Source organism: Phocoena phocoena, chromosome 5 (genome assembly GCF_963924675.1).
Source record: "Phocoena phocoena chromosome 5, mPhoPho1.1, whole genome shotgun sequence".
Lineage (NCBI taxonomy): Eukaryota > Metazoa > Chordata > Mammalia > Artiodactyla > Phocoenidae > Phocoena > Phocoena phocoena.
The window spans coordinates 117,764,408-117,782,776 of NC_089223.1; the positions used below are offsets into that span (position 1 = coordinate 117,764,408).

At 39.1% G+C, this 18,369-nt stretch overlaps 1 protein-coding gene across 1 annotated transcript in view; it reads right to left on the reverse strand.

The window, feature by feature from the left end:
* The window catches only part of PDE5A (phosphodiesterase 5A), a 135,340-nt gene that overhangs the window by 5,327 nt on the left and 111,644 nt on the right, over positions 1-18,369 (reverse strand). The window contains exons 15-18 of the mRNA XM_065877153.1: positions 11,579-11,666; positions 7,804-7,904; positions 6,046-6,123; positions 4,120-4,183 (exon numbers count right to left, since the gene is read on the reverse strand). Coding sequence (XP_065733225.1) covers positions 4,120-4,183; positions 6,046-6,123; positions 7,804-7,904; positions 11,579-11,666 — 331 coding nt within the window. The remainder of the gene's footprint in view (positions 1-4,119; positions 4,184-6,045; positions 6,124-7,803; positions 7,905-11,578; positions 11,667-18,369) is intronic.

Sequence of the window (18,369 nt, forward strand, 5' to 3'; positions counted from 1 at the left end):
GCTAGCATCACCTCAGCTCCACCTCAGATCATCAGGCATTAGATTCTCATAAGGAGCATGCAACTTAGATCCCTCACATGCGCAGAGCATAGTAGGGTTCGCACTCCTATGAAAATCTAATGTCACCACTGATCTGACAGGAGGCAGAGCTCAGGCGGTAATGGGAGCGATGGGGAGCGGCTGTAAATACAGATGAAGCTTCAGTCGCTCACCCACCGCTCACCTCCTGCTGTGAGGCCCAGTTCCTAACAAGCCATGGACCAGTACCAGTCCTTGGCCTGAGGGTTGGGGACCCCTGCCCTAAAGTACAGTTTGTATAAGTAAAGCACGAGAAATACTTGATTTTTCTCTACTTTAGTTACTATTAAAAAAAAAAATAACTTGGTTCTCAAGCATCCACCAAAGATGGCTATGGAAGGTTTTGTTTTATTGTTCTTATTATTATTTTGAACTCTTGGATTTAAACATTATAATGTATTTCAATCCTCACTGACATTCAGACATTGTTCCATTTGGGCCAGTTGAGAGCATATTAAGTTAGCTTCTTTGTTCTTTTGACATGGCTTCATCAGTCTTTGATAGTGTCCTTGCTTTCTGCTATAACAAGATGTTCTAGGCTCATCTTGTACATTGCCTGCTTTGGAACCACAATCAGCCATTTCATTGTGGAGGCCTAATTCCTTTAAAATGAAGTATTTGGAGACCTCAATCTGGGCACTAGGTTCATTCATTACTACCAGGGTGATCATTATTTTTTAAGCCCTTTTAATGGATGGAGCTCTAAGATACAACGTAAGTTCATACAGTATTTCCTATTCAAATTCAGAACTACAGGATTTCTGCAAAACCTTATCCACCTTAGATCTTTTTCTACTCATGCTGAAAATCCTACTTCTCAACAATACCAATATAATTTTTCATTTGCATTTATCCCACATCACCCACAATGATGACTGAATATCTATACAAAATTACCACTAACATGATTAAAAACAGTTTTAAAGGTTTCTTTTCTTTGGAGTTCTTTTTGTTCTCAGTGTACATCTCACCAGAGTTATATGGTCAAATTACTGTTTTAATGTCACTTGGAATAAAACAGTCCCTCTCAGTGTGTTTCTGCAACCAAAATCATTTTGTTTCATTTTACTTTCAAGGTTAAGTGATTTTTTAAAAATTCAATTTATTTTATAACTATAAGAGCAATTTACATGGTTCTAAATTAAATCTACAAAACAAGTACATGCAAGCAACTCTAGCTTATATCTCTGTTCCCTCTATCTTATTCCCTCCTTCCCCTGAGGGAAAAAATTAACTTTTTTGTGATTAATCCTTCTGTTTTTTTAAAATATAAGCAAATATGTACATATATTATTTCATCTCCTTCTCAGATAAATGGTAGGATACCATACCAATTTTTCTCTGCCTTGCTTTTTTTTTTTTTTTTACTTATATCTTTGTAATCACTCCCTAGTAGTATATAGAGAATTCTCATTTCTTTTTGCTGTTGCAAAGGATTCATCATGTAAATGTACTACAGTTTATTCAATCAGTAACCTATTAATGAACATTTGGGTTATTTCCAGTGTTTGCTATTACAAATAGAACTAAAATGAATAGGCCTGTGTAAATGTCTTTTTATATTCTTGCCAGTACATCTTTGGGATAACATTCTTAGGAGTAATGGTAAATGAATTTGTGTATTCATATACTTCCAAAGGGTTATAGTATTTTGCATTCCTTTTTTTCCCACAGCTTCCCCAACAGAGTATGTTGTGAAACCTTTGGGTGTTTGCCAATTGGACAATTGAGAAATGGTGTCTCAGTGCTTTTTTTAAATGAAGTAGAATTTACATACTGTGAATTGCATAGACCATGGGTATACAGTTCAGTATATTAATAAATGCATGTAACTAGGTAACACACACCCCATCCAAGAAACAGAATATTTCTGTCACCCAGAAGGTGCCCTCAGGCCCTTGCACAGTGAATCCCTGCACCTTCTTCCCTCCCTCCCCAGCCAACCGCTATCCTATCAATTACTTTTGCCTCTTCCAGAACACCACATAAATGACATAACAGTATTCTTTTGTATCTGGCTTCTTTTGCTCAGTTTACTGTTGATGAGACTAATCCATGTAGTTGCCTGTATCAGTTTCAGTTTCTCTTCACTGTTGAGCAGTACTCCACTGTGTGAAGGAGTAGTGTATTACAATACATTTATCCACGCTCCTGTTGAGACTTTTGGATTGTTTCTAGTTTCTGACTATTGGGAGTAACGCTGTTATTGTAATGAGATTCTGTACAAGTTCTTTTGTGTCAGTGTAGTTTTTGATTGTTTGTTTTTTTGTTTTGTTTCATTTTTTTAAGGCCACACCACGTGGCATGCAGGATCTTAGTTCCCTGACCAGGGATCGAACCCCTGCCCCCGGCAGTGGAAGCACAGAATCTTAACCACTGGACTGCCAGGGAAGTTCCATGTGTCAGTGTAGTTTTAACTTGCATCTTTCCTTATGATTGAGGTTCTGAGAACCTTTTCAAATGAGTAAGAGCCATTCACATTTCTTTTTCTATCAACTTTTTGTCAAATCTTTGGCCCATTTTCCGGTAGGGTTGTTGGCCTTTTTCTTCTCTATTTTTAAGAAGTTCTTTAATATTAGGGATACTAACTATCTATCAGATAAAAGTTGCAAATATTTTTACCTGTTTTTCATTGTCTTTCTTTGCTTATAGTGTCTTTGCCATGCAAAAATTTTCTTAATTTTTTAATTTTCTTGTAATCAAATTTGTCAGTCTTTTCCTTTATTGATTCTACATGTTGAGCCATGGTTAGGAAACTTTTCTCACTCCTTGTTTATAAAAGAATCCATAAACGTTTTTATTTAGTACTTGTATGGTTTAATTCTCTGCACTGAGCTCTATGCCCCATTTGGAAGTATGCAGAATAGATCCAATTTCGTCTTTTGCCATCTGGCTATGGAAGATGGGAAAATCATCCTAACCTTATTTAGTAAAGTCTGTTTTCCCCCCAGTTATTTGAAATGCTATCTTTATTATATATTAAACGTTCTATGCAATTCTAAATGTTCTATTATGTTCTACTGGTCTGACACCAATACCAAACTGTTTTAATTATAGAGGCTTTATAGTGTTGCTTTTTATGTCTGGACCCCAACTTCACTGCTGTACTTTTTCAGGGTTTCATTCAGAAAAAAGAAAGAGTAAATGAAAAGACAAATTGTTCCCTCTTCCATTCTCTTTCCTATTTGGAAATGGGCATATAGTCTTATTTATTATGGAGCAGGAAGGTCTATAAAGACATTTCTTGAGTGCTTGTGGCATGTCAGCTTTGGGACATTGGAGAGTGCATTCCTGATACTGTTTTCTCAGCATTTGTTTCATGAGATGAGCCTGTCATTACTGGGCTCCATGACTATGCAGCCCAGAGCTGTGACCAACAGCAGTGGTCGATAATCTCAGGTAGTACATTTAGGATTCAAGATGTAATCTCAAAAAATAAAACTACAACATACACATCACTGCATATATACCCACCCCTTCTTTTAGCTTAGGGCCTTTATCGCCACTGCAAAATGTTACAGCAGTTACTTATTTAGAGAGAGGATGTATTTCTAGCCTCCTAGCCACAGGCCCTGATCAGATCCTTCCTGAGATCTTATATCAACACGTTCTATACTTCTAAGCACCAGAAGTGTTTAAGTTCTACTTGTTAATGCCTATTTAGAGTTGAGGTATAGCCTAATACGCTAACCGTAAGAAAATTAAGTTTGCTTCTTCTAAACTTTAATATTATTAAAGGGATGTGTTAAAAATAAAATCCCCAACTAAGCCAGCAGTAGTATTGGAATTAAGCTTTATCAACAGCTAGGTTTTGCTGTGTTAATATAGATGCTTTCTTTCTTAATATATCTTACAAATATTATTAAGTGCTAATGAGTCCTCTAAAAAAGAAAACCTGTTTATGTCCAATTATCTGCTTTTAATACTACTTAAAATTTAGATAAAAAGTTCCCCAAATACTTCAAAAACTATATTTAAGAGCAAAGATTTTTCTTATTTTGACTTTTTAATTATTACTTTTATCATCACTAAGCAACATACCCGTTGTTGGATAGGCCAGGGTTTTGTAATTGCAGAAAGATCACAAGCTGTCATCAGCATCGCTCTGTTAAGGGAAGAAGAAGCCCAATACTCCTGTTTACTTTTATGTGAATATAAACCCTAGTAAATAGTTACTAATAAAAAAGTTAAAACCCTCTGAACTATGAGGATGGCAGTTTATAGACTAAAGAAACAGAAATAGAATTTACATAGAAGCAGGGCTGATACAGTGATATCACAGTGTCATTGTTTTGGTTACCCAGTGAACTACTGGTATTTGCCTTCACACTGCCTCATTTATCTCCAGATTAGCAGCAGGAGAGAAGTTATTAACCTTTGAGCAAAAACTTGCCTGCTATTATTATTTTTTTTACTTTGGTCTTCCAATCTCAGTGACAGTATGATGAAAACACACTGATTACTAATAATTAACCATTAAAGGATAACTTCAGCTGTCCTACTGATAAAAGTTCCATGACAGCAAGAACTATGGTGGGTCATCCTAATTCACTGAACACATGTAGTGACTCCTATGTGAAAAGCCTTTGAATTATTGAACAGTATCTGCTGGAGAAAAGAGGGAAATGAAAGGATGATGCTGGTTATTCCTTCGCTTGTTAGAGAAGTTGAAAACCATACTGGAGTCTGGAGTCTGTGACAAGGTGCTCTACAACTCAATACTATATAAAACTACTGTATGAAAATAGTTCTCTCTTTAGTGCAGTGTTTTCCCATGTCAGGTCCAAATATCTGCCATCTAATCCTTTTAATTTGTTTGAAGACATAGGCAAAAAGGCCATCACTGTCATATAGAAGCACTTAAGGTAAAGGACTGTATCACTTGTCCCTCTAGGGAAACCCAACCTAAAAGTTCTCCCTAACCATATTAGGCCACAAAGAAAATAGTTTTCTGCCTCTAATTCTATCTCTTATACCAACTCCCTCGCAAGTAATGAGTGCACCAGAGAAATCTTTAATCATGAAGGATTTCAATAATACTTGCCAGTAACAAACTGCCTCCCCCAAAGAAGACTATGCACCTGTGTGAGCTTAACTACAATCTGGACTGTGAAGAGTGGAAGAGGCAACGCAAGCACTAGATGTCCTGAGTGCTTGTCTGCCGAGAGGTCAGAAGTTAGGAGAGTGGAGCAGTGAAAACTGTGGCACAGTCTTGGATTGTGGTCAGATTCCACTTTTGTCATTGAGAAAAACTGTTCACGAATCACAGTAGCGTGTCTGTACTTTTCTAAGGCACTGTTCTAAAAACACGTTGAGACTCTTAGGTGAAGCATGACTAGAGAGAACAGACAGCTGGGCGTTTGTACGTTTCCTTATAATTTGCATCTTTGTTTGCATGTGAAGTAATACCAATCTATTTAAAGAAATGTTGGTTATAAAACTGTAATACAGCAATATCCTTAGTATTACCACCTCTGTCTTTTCTTTATTATTGACACTTAGCTCTTTTTTATTGATCCAGTTCTTGTCATGACAAAGGCAGTGATAGTAATAGCAAAGGATGGGAGGGAGGGACAGAGGAACAGGTGAGGAAAAACAGAAACCCTTAAGTTCTGACAGTGCTACTCTGCTATCACGTAAGGGAAGTAAACACTTCACAGCCATGTTCCCGCTCCTGCATCCTTTAGGATGCTATTTTCAGGTCTTCAATTCCAAAGAATTGTGAGTATGAACAAGGGAACTCTATAGCCTGGTACTGATACTCTACCACATTTTAAAGGTCCTTCTAGGACAAAAGTGATTCATTCACTTAAATTTGCAAATGCATTTCTTTTCAAGTAAATATTCATTTCTGTACAACACTCAAGAATTCTGACAGCCTCTAAGATCATCACATTGTAACAAATAATTGCAATAAAATTAATTAGGTAGCAAAACTTCAGCTTTAAGGATAGTAATCCTACTTACAAAAACAATTCCTTTTGATGAGGATCTTCCAAGTTGAATTGATTTTTTCTTATAAGTTCAAAAAATTCTCCTCTCCTCCTTTAAAATAAAGAAAAATATTTCGTAGTTATGATGAGTCCCCCAGGCTCTTATCCCTTTGGTCTAGAAAGACTCATGGAGTAAAATTTAGGGGGAAAAAATCTCTAATGGTTTTTTCTCATCTTAGAATAAAAATTATCATTTAAAAATCTTAAATACCTTACCTTCTCTTCTACCATATTCTTTGGTTGAAACATTAAATCTCACCTCGTTTTTAACTACGAATCACAAATAATTGAAATTTCAATTCTTGAACATGATTTTAAGAAAATGAACCAATATGAGTTAGAAGTCTGATGCCAAGAATGATTTAAGAAATTTTGCGTATGGCATAATAAGATCTATATGCTTTCAGTTTAATTTCTTATACCTCATTCACATATATTATGGTATAGCGTAAAAAATGTTCATAATAATTACTCTTTCACTATAAAGTTGTGAAGTCCTTCTGAAGCAAAGAATGACCAAGTAAAGTATAAACTAATATTCATTCACTGTATAGTGAGTACCTCTATGTGCTCAACATTGTTAGGTGTCTTGGGAAATTATTAGACATGAGTTCCTTTCAGTGTTTAAAATCTAGTCAAAGACACAAACATAAGAGAAACTTACATAACAAAACTGCCCGTCTGTGAGTAAGTACCAAAAATGAAAAGAGGTTTCAAAAGGGTTCAGAGGGGAGACCCATGTGGGTCTCCACAAGGGTCGGGAAGCCTTTGTGGTTACAGGTATTTTTCAGATTCTTGGTAATTTGATAATCTTTATTCTGCAATCATTTTGAATACACTGAAATTTACTATATTTTCTTTTACCCTAATTAACTTTAAAGTGCTCCAAAATCCAAGGAAACAGACTCTTAGATGTAGTTACTTTCAGATGCACAGCAGTGGATATCTGGTATATGGTTTTGTGTGTTTCTTCTGTTTGTTTTTACTTCTTTAAAGAGTGGCTAAAACCATAATGCACATCCTTGTACAGAGGGAGAGAGGCCTGTGTTCCTGGGAAATCCCTTGAGTGTGATTGCCGGACTCCCCTCACTCCCAAACTTGCAGCAAAGACCTCAGTCTCTGTGTGGGAAACGAATGCTTGCCCAAAGGCAGCAACATCTTTCCTTGCTTTTAGAAAGGCAGTTTAATGATGCAAACATACCTACATCCCTAATACACTCTAATGCATACTTTAATTTTTGAATCATTAACTTCATTGAAGTTCTGCATTAATATCCTTCTTTTGCCAAAATCCAATAAAAAGAAACAAAATGTACTTGTCTGGCACTCAGCTCCTTTTCCAGCCCACGTAAGCTTGGATGACAGTATAAAGGAATTGTGAAATGGTCAGAAGTTGGGGGAGAGAAGGAAAGGAGGAAAAGCAAATGGCCTACATAATCTTTAGGTTGGCCAACCCAGCTTGGAATGACCTTGAGATGGTTATTTGCTTTGCACATTATTTCAGAGACAAACATCAGAAATAACTCTGTATTCTGTAATTTCTATAGCATTAAGTAAGCAGAAGAAGTAGACTTTTCTGGCTTCCTTTGAGAAACTGTTCCATAGTTTGATAGACAGCTTTGCCAGGACATTTGTCCTTATAATCTAAAAATACCCCAGTGTGGATTTTTAAAGTTTGAAACAATGCAAACACATCCAAGACCTATTTATCAACATATTTCTTAAAACTTACTTAATGTACAGTGCTAGGTCTGTAGCTAAAATAGCTTGCTTGATTATTTTCAGCGTGGTCTTATATCCTTCAATGGAGAGGCCACTGAGAATCTGATTGCCCTTTATAAAAAAAAGAAAACCATCATTAGCATTCCACCTGGAGAAGCTGCTGTTAAGAACAAAATCTGAAAAAATAGTCACATCTCTTAAACACATGCCTAGTATTCTGAACTCAGGAAGATAGAGGACACCTGCTTACATAAAGTAAATACCGTGAAATAATGTTTCCTCTCTATGCACCCACCCTCATCGCCTTGTCATACAAGAAAAAACAGCTTCATGATGGTTCACGGGCCGAAGTATGCATGTTTCTCCAACTCTTCTACTCCTTAGGCTTTAGTCCAGGCCCCAAATCTAATAATTATATACCTTTTTCCTTTGGGCAGGGTAACTGCTATGATCTGAGAACAAGTAAAACTTTGAAAAATCAAAAACTGTATTAATAGATGTGAAGAACAGGGTGAGGAAATTATAAACAATTGATTATTTTAAAAATCATTTCTCTATGGCTTCTGTAATAAATCCAATAACATTTCTGGTGCAGATTCATATAATTTTAATTTCATATTGAGAACAGTGTGTATTCCTCAGGAACATGCCAATACAGATGGGTAGAGGGTGTGAGCAACGATGTGCTTACTGGTGGTATAAAGAAAGCAAGAGTTGAAATATCTATAAGGAATATTTCAAAGGTGGCTAATCCATGTGCAAGTTATCTAAAGTTTTTGCTATGTAATCATTTTTTATTTCTTGGCTGTAATTTAAAGCACAGTGACTCTCTAATCTTGAACTAAGTAAAACATACCTTGGGTACCCAGAATATACTCAAAACAACATCTTTAAATTGAGTCAGATGTGCTTCCTAAACCTCAGGGCTGAGAAAAAACCCCAGAAGCTTAGAAATAGGGTCTGGAGGTCAAGGATTTGTTCTGAAGAAAGGAAACTGCTGAGCCAGGTTCAAACATTGGTTAGAGGATAACTGATGTTGAAATTGTGGTATACGTCTAATTAATGAATATGTGATTACACAAGAAACATTATTTTTAAATATTAAGGCACTTTAGATTCTGGGCAAAACAAAACTATATTCTGATACTTTTATTTATTTTAAGACAAAACTATTTCAAGTAGAAAAGTAGAAATGTCTATTGGTATTGTATTTTTATTTTCCCTTCCAAAAACAAAGGCTGTAAATTTTTGTGTATTGGTGCTTACAAAGACAGAATATAGATGGGCCTTATAATGTGAGGCCAGCCATATATACAACCAGATTCCTTTTATGTTAAGTAATAATATATTACATAAGTTTTATGTTATCTAATAACAGAGAGAGCTATGATAGGCATACTGTAAAATATGTTTTTTTATAAAAGGTTAGCATATTTTGTTTAAAACTAAATAGGATATTAAACTGAAGTTTGAGCTGAAGGGCAAAGACAGCAAATTCCAATGAAGGTACAGATGTTGCTGCTATAACTTGACACACACATTCCTGAGAAGTCTCAGTTCAGAAAAACCCCACACTAAAAATAACATGGTTTTTGGGAGAAACAGTGTTAGGGCAGACCACTCAAAGCCTATGTAACTTTATAACCAGAGCACAAACCAAATCAAGAACTGGCACCTCTGGAGGTAACTTGGACAGGCCAGGCTAGCAAGTCTGGGGGCTGCCTCTGAGGACATTAAAGAAGCACAGAAACAGCTGAGTGGAAATGGTGGTTTGTGGAAGCCCAGAGGCAGCACAGGGGGAACTGGATGGCGGAGACAATGGGGCTGTACTAAGGGAGGTGCTGACGGAAGAGCAACCTCCTTCCCGTGGGCCCAGAGCAGCCCAAGGCGAGGGAGAGCGCCTCAGGGCTAAGTGCCCATTTTCAATATTCCTAAAACAACCGAAAGGGTTGCTCATGCAGGAGCCAAGCAGAGGGCTTCTTCCTTCCTTGCTGAAAGTCAAAATTCAACTCCCATAATTCTGGCACCTCACCCAAGAGAACTTGTTCATGAAACAGTACAACTTATACATTTTACTGACATCATTCCCCTACCTCCCAATCATACATCAACTAATTCACGTTAAACAGTCACATCTGTAGCAGTCTGTACTAGAGCATGTGCAGAATTTATAAGGAGGTGCCCAAACTGGCCACATAACTCTTATCCCTTCACCCGCACCAAGAGGTGTGATTGCGTTCCCTTTCACTCAAGTAAGAGAGAGTGGCTTGAAGTCACGGCGTATGCCTGCTGGAGTCTACTGGGTGGGGTGGGCTCCAGTACCCTTGTGTCTGATTCCTGTCTGGAAAATCTACAAGGCAAGGCACAAGCTGGCTAGATGCTCTGATGCAGCAGTGAAGGAGAGGTTGCTACCAAACAGGACGGGGCTGCCTTCTCTGAGTTTTGGAGGCATGGGGTTGGTTTAAGTCCTGTCCTGTTCAAGAGGACCACAAAGAAGGCAAAAGAACCTTAGCAGAAAGGAGCTGAAAGCCAACAATCAGAGTTCCAGGAGCTGAGGAAGGAGCCGTAAGGTGATAAACTGGACAGAGACGATCACTCATATTAAGGCGACGTCAGTGGAAAAGCCACACAGTTAAGGCGCTCGGCCAGGATCATGGAATTACTCGTAAGAAAAGAAGTAGGTTTAAACACCTACCAGGCACAAACGGGGACACTCATCACACTACCCGTCTCTTGTTTCCTATTCTCCAAGTCTGGGGGAGTAGGAAGGGACATGGGGGTTTGGGGGTGAGGAAGGAGTCAGAAGAAACATAAGGGAGGGACGAAAGGAGCCAACCAGGGTGGGGAGAGAGAACCTGATACTAAATCAAGCCCCACATCTGGACTACTACATAGGGCTGCACATTTTGGTTTCTAAATTGAGAACTGTATGCTATATTTTAGGACCTGAAGTAGTAACTAGAGGGTAAAACTTATCAAAGAGTGACCACAAAAGTCATGGGCCGCCTGTGTTTTCTGGGGCTCAGGGAAGAACTAGTGCCACTGGGCAAATGTGAAGAGATGGAGGTAAAATTGCTTTAAAATTATATACCATGCGTTTGTGCTTGTTCAACGTAATCGTCTACAGCTTTCACTGTTTTCTTATTATAAAGGTAATACACGCATACAGTGGGTAATGTGAATAATGAACAACAAATCAAAACCAGAAAATAAAAAAAGTATTAATAGTTTAACTAGACAAAGCCGTTGTGAACATTTTGGCATATATCATTTTAACCTTATTTTCCTTAACATAAATATGACTAGAGTAACATACTATATGCTTTCTTACATTGATAAATATTCATTTAGCCAAATTGTTGAATAGCTTTATTCCTTAATGAAAATGTTTATTAGTGGTCAGAAGTTTCCATAAAAAGAGGAAAAGGTACTGCCTTATGAAAGAAAACCTTTGAGAGTAGTATAAACCACTTCATTTGACAAAAACAAAAACAAAAACAGAACTGAGAGCCATAAAATACCAGTTTTGTTTGTTTCTAATTTGGAATAACCAAATGGAGGTGAGTAACCAGTTTTCCCTTTTCAGGCAACATTTAGACAGTTTTGGTTTCTAGAGAAGTGAGGCTGCGAAGATCTCAAATGTTTTGGCTTTGCCTTTCTTACCCAAAAAGGAATAAAGCATGCTCAAGAATTTATGTTGCTGGGAATAAATCCAAAACTTAAAAATAAAACTGAATTTATAAAGCGCTCTGTTAAAATTCTACAACCATAAATTAGGTACTTACAGGACTATTAAGGATCATCAGGCACTGGTCAAAATGATGATGCTCCATGATTGAATGGCAGTAGAGCTGAGCGAGTGGGTGTTCACTTCTGGGTTTGTTGAAGAAAGTTTAAAAAAATTATCAGTTTCCCCAGTATATCAGTTATCAATTTCTTCTTCTTATTGGTTAACTGAAAAAGAGGCTACTTCACAAAAATTAATCCAGCTAACAATTTTCTCTCCTTTTGCTAAGAAGAGTGAGGGAATCTCTGGGAAATACATATAAAGAGTCAAATTGTTTTCAAATACCAATGTTAACGGATGCCGGTTCAAAGTATGAACAATTTGATTGGTTTTAATATTTATTAAAATAGTAGAAGGAATAAGGACAAAGGATTACTTTCTCTACACACGAAAAAAATCTCTGAAATAGCTGTGCCAATAATAGTTTTCAATTTCAAAAGTGCAATTAATTTAAAATCTGAAATAAATTTCCATGCAAGCCTTTCTTCTGAAATAAGGCTGAAGGTCAGCGTCCCTATGTGTGCCTGTATATAAGAAAAGAGTCAACTGAGATGGAATTAGCTGAGGTGTGAGTGATGAGAGGCAAGGAAATGGGGGACAGTGGGTGCACATCCCCTTCTGGAGGAAGGAAGGAGACAGCTGAGTCAGAAAAAGTTCCCAACGTGGGATCCAGGTTATTTCAATGCAGGACATCCTGGCGGTGCTCTAAAATGAACTTGGGGAAAATGGTAAAGACCGCTTGGCTGAGTGAAGTGAGGGGAGGAATATTATAGTCAATTCATTATATGTAACAGAGTCACAAATCAAGTTCTAAAGCATGACAAGCAGAGTCCTCCACCTATTTCTCATGACCCTTCACATGTGAACATAAAGCACCATTTGCACTCTTTGTTCTTTAAAAGGAAGACAGGAAGTTATAGCTCCTGAAAGTCTCTGTTTCTTGAATTAATAGGACAGGGGTTTATGAATTGTAAAGCACGATACAAGTGTTAGATAATACAATTGATTTGTTATTCCTCTGTACTAGTACATGAATCATTATTTTACTTTGCACTTAATTTGCTGAAGATAGAGAACCTACCCAAGACAAGAAATGTAACACAGGAAAAAATGAGTTGGAGTGAGAGAAGCTTAAGGGAAAACAAAAACAGTAAAATGAAAATAAAGGTAAGAGAATGGGTGATCTCACCTACTAGTGTTTAACCCACCACGGATATTGCTGACTTCCAAACTGCCATGTTTTGTTGTTGTAACCTTTCCCAAGTGAACTCCTGCCTTGTCTTCTTTGTTCCTTCCGTATTTAGTGAGTTGTACCATGGGTCAGATACTGTGCTTATCACTGGACAGTGGGAAGGCAATGGGTGGACTAAAATGAGCAGATTTGTAAGAAAAGATAAATTTGCTGGAACCAAGACTGGAGATGCATGGAGACTACTGGGATTTAGTTAGGAGACTAGTGGGAAACCGTTCTAGTAACCCAGGTAAGAGACAGCCTGGGTTAGAGTGGTGGAATCCCAAATAAAAAGAGCTGCTTAGGAGGTAGATTAGTTAGGAGTTGGCAATGAATCCTGATGTTGGGAGCTAGTGGGGATGCGGGAGGTGAAGGGGGAAAGTATGGAGGCTAAGCTTCTGCTTCATCATTTCTGACATAGGAAAAAAGGGAGAAGATGATTAGAGATGGGGGATGAAGGAGGGGAAGATGGACTAGTTGAGTGTTGGATCTATTAATTTTAAGGTGCCTGAGGTACAACCAAATGGGTATAACGGTCTGAACTCGGGTCTGGGCTGGAGAGAGAGATGTGGATCACATCAACATGCTTGGAAATCCAAGCCACAGGAGTGGATGAGGTGCTCCAGGGAGATGGCCCGGGATAAGAGAGGGCCTAGCATAAACAGAATCGATGATCTCCCTCCAAATCCTGCCTGTATTTAGTCTCTATTTTGGCAATAGCATTTTCTCATCACTCAGACCGGATAAGCTCAAGTCAACTTCAGTACAGCTACCGCCTTCCTCATTCCCTTCGCTTAGAAAAGGAAAAGCTTCTAGAGTATCTGTTATTGTCGTTTATACGAGGAATCCAAGCACATCCAGTATTAGCTTAGTATCAGTTTTATTCTGCTAGGTGTTTATAAGTCTGTTACCCGTTAGCCTGTATTCCTTTTGAGTTTGTTATCATTAGGGAAAACGAATCTACCAATTACTATTTACTGAGAGCCTATGCCCTGTCCAGCACTGTGCTTAGTAGTTTACATTTAATTTTTACAACAGTCCTCTGTAGGACACTTCAGCTCACCACATCAGAATCTTCGGTCCCACCTCACACTGCAGCCATTGATGTAGTGTCCAGCTTCACGCCTGCTCTAACAAACTGCACGAGGAGCCCGTCAGAAGGCGCCTGCCCTGGCCCGCCGAGAATACCTCTCACTTCTGCCCACAGGAGGGCTCTCTGCACTCACACTCACTCAGCCTGGAGCGTGTGGAGTTAAGGCCTCTGGAGGTCCCCTGTGACCAGTGGGGTATGGCAGCCTGTGGAGCTGGCTGTGGAGCTGCCCCTCCCCCTGCAGTCTCTGTCCTTTTGCGAACAGTTCTGGGTCTCATGTCGTAAGACTTCTCAAAAGCTCCTGGTGGGACTGAGCACCAGCTGCCTGCATGGGTGGACAGCTGGATACCTCGTCCTTCTCCTGGCTTTCCCTTCTCTGTTTCCCACTCCCAGGCCTGCATTCCTGCTCCCTGGGATCGCACGCACTAATAAGCTATATGCACGCCAGCTTTTGTCTCAGGCTGTGCCTCCTGGGTGACCCAGGCTGAGAGCTCTAAAACTGGCATTTTAGCATTTGTTTTTTAGATGACCAAAGGTACAGAGAGATTATCTAACTTGTTCAAGGTCAACAGAAAAGGCAGAGCCGGGATTCACACGCATCCTTTTCACTGCATCACACTGGCTTGTGACCCCAGCACTCTGCACACAGTATCCACCCACCAACCCAGTTAGAAGCTGGACTAGAAATGCGATTAGGTGGATATAACACACGTTTAAAACTTCTAACGCACATTACATTTTTAGGCAGTGCAGAAAGGACAGTTTCACATTAGAGAAAATTCTTGGCTTGTGGGATAGATGAATGCAAATTATGTGTTTGCCTTTACTTCTAAAAATATGGATTTATGAATCAATGGAAGGGTGACAAATTCCCCAAATTTCCCATTTACAAAGATATTCATGGAAGCCAATGCATTCTATATCCTGCTACTTTTTACTCTTTCAAACACAAGGCTTCGTTGCCTCTTTATTTGAGGGTGTGTCACAAGGACCCATTAAACCACTCCTGCTGCTCGGTTATTCCCACACGTCAGTGAGCAGTCATGGGCTAGCACGCCCTCCCTGCATCTCCTCTTGTCCTGCAGTTGTTGGTCCATCTCTGAGAGTGGCATAAGGATGCCAATGCAGAAATCAAACCAATGTCTCAGGAGTACAGAATCTTAGAAATCAATAGAAAATGAAAGTTGTGAGAAAAACACAGCCACCCCAGCACAGTACTCCTTTTCACTGATTCTGACAACGGTCCTTAATCTGGCTTCTCATCCATATATATTGCTCTGGGCTCAAATCTCTTAGCTACTCTTTGTGACCCATGTCAACCCATTTAATTCTTTTTTTTTGGTAATGTATTTATTTTTAAATTTGGCATTAAAAATTCTTTTTTTATTTTTTGGCTGCATTGGGTCTTTGTTGCTGCACACGGGCTTTTCTCTAGTTGCAGTGAGCGGGGGGCTACTCTTTGTTGCTTCTCATTGCAGAGCACGGGCTTTAGGTGCATGGACTTCAGCAGTCGCAGCATGCGGGCTCAGTAGTTGTGGCTTAGTTGCTCCGCGGCATGTGGGATCTTCCTGGACCAGGGATCGAACCCATGTCCCCTGCATTGGCAGGCGGATTCCCAACCACTGCGCCACCAGGGAAGTCCCAACCCATTTAATTCTTAACTTGACCATTTCTATGCAAATCATCACTATTGCCTTCTATGAGTCAGGGGTTATTTTATGTTCCTGTTCTCTGTGATCACAGATATTCACGTTGATGATTCATTTGACCTTGTGACCCCAGTTCTTGGACCTTCTTGACTCTGCTGATGGCCCTTTTTTCACATCAACAATAGACAGTCCCTTCTTTGTTCCACAGCTCCTAGCTGCTACCAGGCATAGTCTCTTTGCTACTCCCTGTCCCTCCCTCGGGAAAAAAAAGCAAGATCTTCAACTCCCATCTGTCCTTAACAGTATCCCCCTGAGAAAATAGCTAAAACGTGTTGAGCATGTAGTCTGTGCCAGGTACTGTTCCAAGCACTTTACATCTACTTATACTCCTTAATCCTTATAAGAAACCCTGTGAGACAGGCACTGTCATTATTCTACTACACAGAGAAGGAAACATAGAGAGGGAGTTTAAATGACTTGCCCAAGGTCACAAGGTGAGAGGAGTCAGGATTCGAATTTGCACCATAACCATCACAGCTCCTGCGTGGTCGTCTAAGGACCAAATGAGCTCATGTACATAAGTGCTAGAAGGAGTTCCAAATGCCATGGGATAAGACCTATATTAAGTGTTAGCTTCTATTATTATTATTACTATTATTATTAGCGATTAACTGAACTTGCACTTTATTCATATTCAGATCTCTAGTCTCTCAAGCCCTCCGACCTTACCAAGGATGATCTCACTGGCTAAAATAGACTCTCCTCAGTGTGCACTTCACAAATTGTGATTCCGGTGCTGTCTTTACTGCTCTTTTAAGCCTCTAGGAGCCTGCTGACCCTGTTACCACCGTGCCTATTCACGACCTTAGCTCACTCCTGTTCCTCTGTCACAGAGCAGAGAGGACCATGGTGCAGGGCAAGTTCTTCCAGGACAACTATACATGATCTGATTGTCGGTACCAGGAAATTTTTTATTGATTTTGCTGAATCTCTAATCTTGAAAAAAACATTCATTTGGTCATTCTACCTCTTCTAACCTCCATACTATGCATTACTTTCTCCTCATTGCCACAACTCCTTTCCCCTCCATCCTCCCTCCCAAAGGACACACACGTGCAGACACACTTCTCAGCTCTTCATTGTTGTCAATGGCACCATCATTTTTAACTTCTTGGACCCAGAGTCATGATTTTACCCCTTCGTTCCTGCATATAACTAGCTGTTCAATATTTAAACAATTTTCTCCTTCAGTCTCTTCCTTTCTCTAGCTAATATGTGATGTTCACATACACCTGGCTTCCCCTACCTAACAGCTTTCTGGCTGGAACTCTGTGGTTCTAATTATTACCCATTTACCTTGTACCTTACTTACAGACTTTTCTTCCTGAACAATGTCTTCATTACCCACTGCAGCAATGGCTCCTTGTCTTTTCACTACACCGAATATAAAATGCACGGCTTGGTTTTCCAGCTCTCCCTCGGAAGGGTCTTCTAACTTCCACTTGTTCATCCTCTTACTTCCCATCCCTAGTCAGTGAGCCTTCTGACCAGTCAGACTAGCCATCATGTCTGTTCCATGAATATGCCCACTTCATGGTGTTCCTGCAGTACCTTCATGCTCTCCCCTCTCCAAATCCTACACACTTCAGAGATCCGGCTGTCGTCTCACCTCCTCCATTAACAGTAAGGATGGGCTACACTGATCATCGTCAGTCTCCTCTACTGACCACTTATAGCTCACGTTATCAAACAACACAGGACTTACTAGATACTTTCTGGCATTAATCACCATTGTTTCATGAAACTGTGCAAATTCCTTGATAACAGAAGCTGAATTTTATACTTTTATAGCTCTCTTTCTGCCTAGCAAAGTACCAGGCCCCAGTAACTGCACATTATCTCTTTGCCTAAAATGTAGGATAATTTCACTATATTTATAAAACACCAATCCTGAATCTAACCAAATAAATGCATCTACAAGAGTCCTCTTATATTGAAGGCAGGCCTAACGTGGGGAAATTTCTCTACATAAGCAGATGTCTGCGCTTCAGCCATTTTGTTCCTATGACTGCCTATTTTTAAAAGAATAATTCAATAACTATCTGGAATCACTCTTGCCTCCATCCACCCATGTGGGAGAAGAAAGCACAAGAAGTGAACTCTTCTCTCAAATATTTCACTGGCGTACTTGAAGCACTCTTCATAATGGCAATCTTCCTAAGCCAAGAAGGAATCAAAGAATCAGATAATGAATCAAAACACAGTTTCCTAAACAAGGAATATCTTACTTCAATTTAATTTTCTGAAAAGATGTTCAACAAGCACAAATGACAGAGTTCAGTTTCTAACTTTGCTACCATATGAGGGCTTTTTTGTCTTTTTGATATATTACTTTTATTTTTGTGTCTTACTGTTTGGGTTTTCTTTATAGAGTGTTTGAATATCTGATGAGGTCTGGACACAGTACACCTTTTTAGAAGTTAGTTCTTTATATGGAAATGTTTCTGATACTCTTAGTCTCCAAAGAGTCCCCTGGTTAAGAAAATCCTACTGGAGGTATCACTCGTTTACCACTAGGGAAAGAAAAAAAAGAAACATCCCTGGGAAATTCTTGGTTTCCTTTACTCAAACCACAAGGATGTAGGAAGAAATAAATATCTCTGAAACTCCTTTAATTTTTTTAAAAGTTATTATTACTTAGTGTAAGTCTGCTCTGCGGTGTATGTGAAAGCAAGATTGTGCGGTCTGACTTTTTCCCAGGACTTTTTTTTTTTTCAAAGAGAGGATGACGTTTCTCCAGATGTTTTTCCGGGTAATTA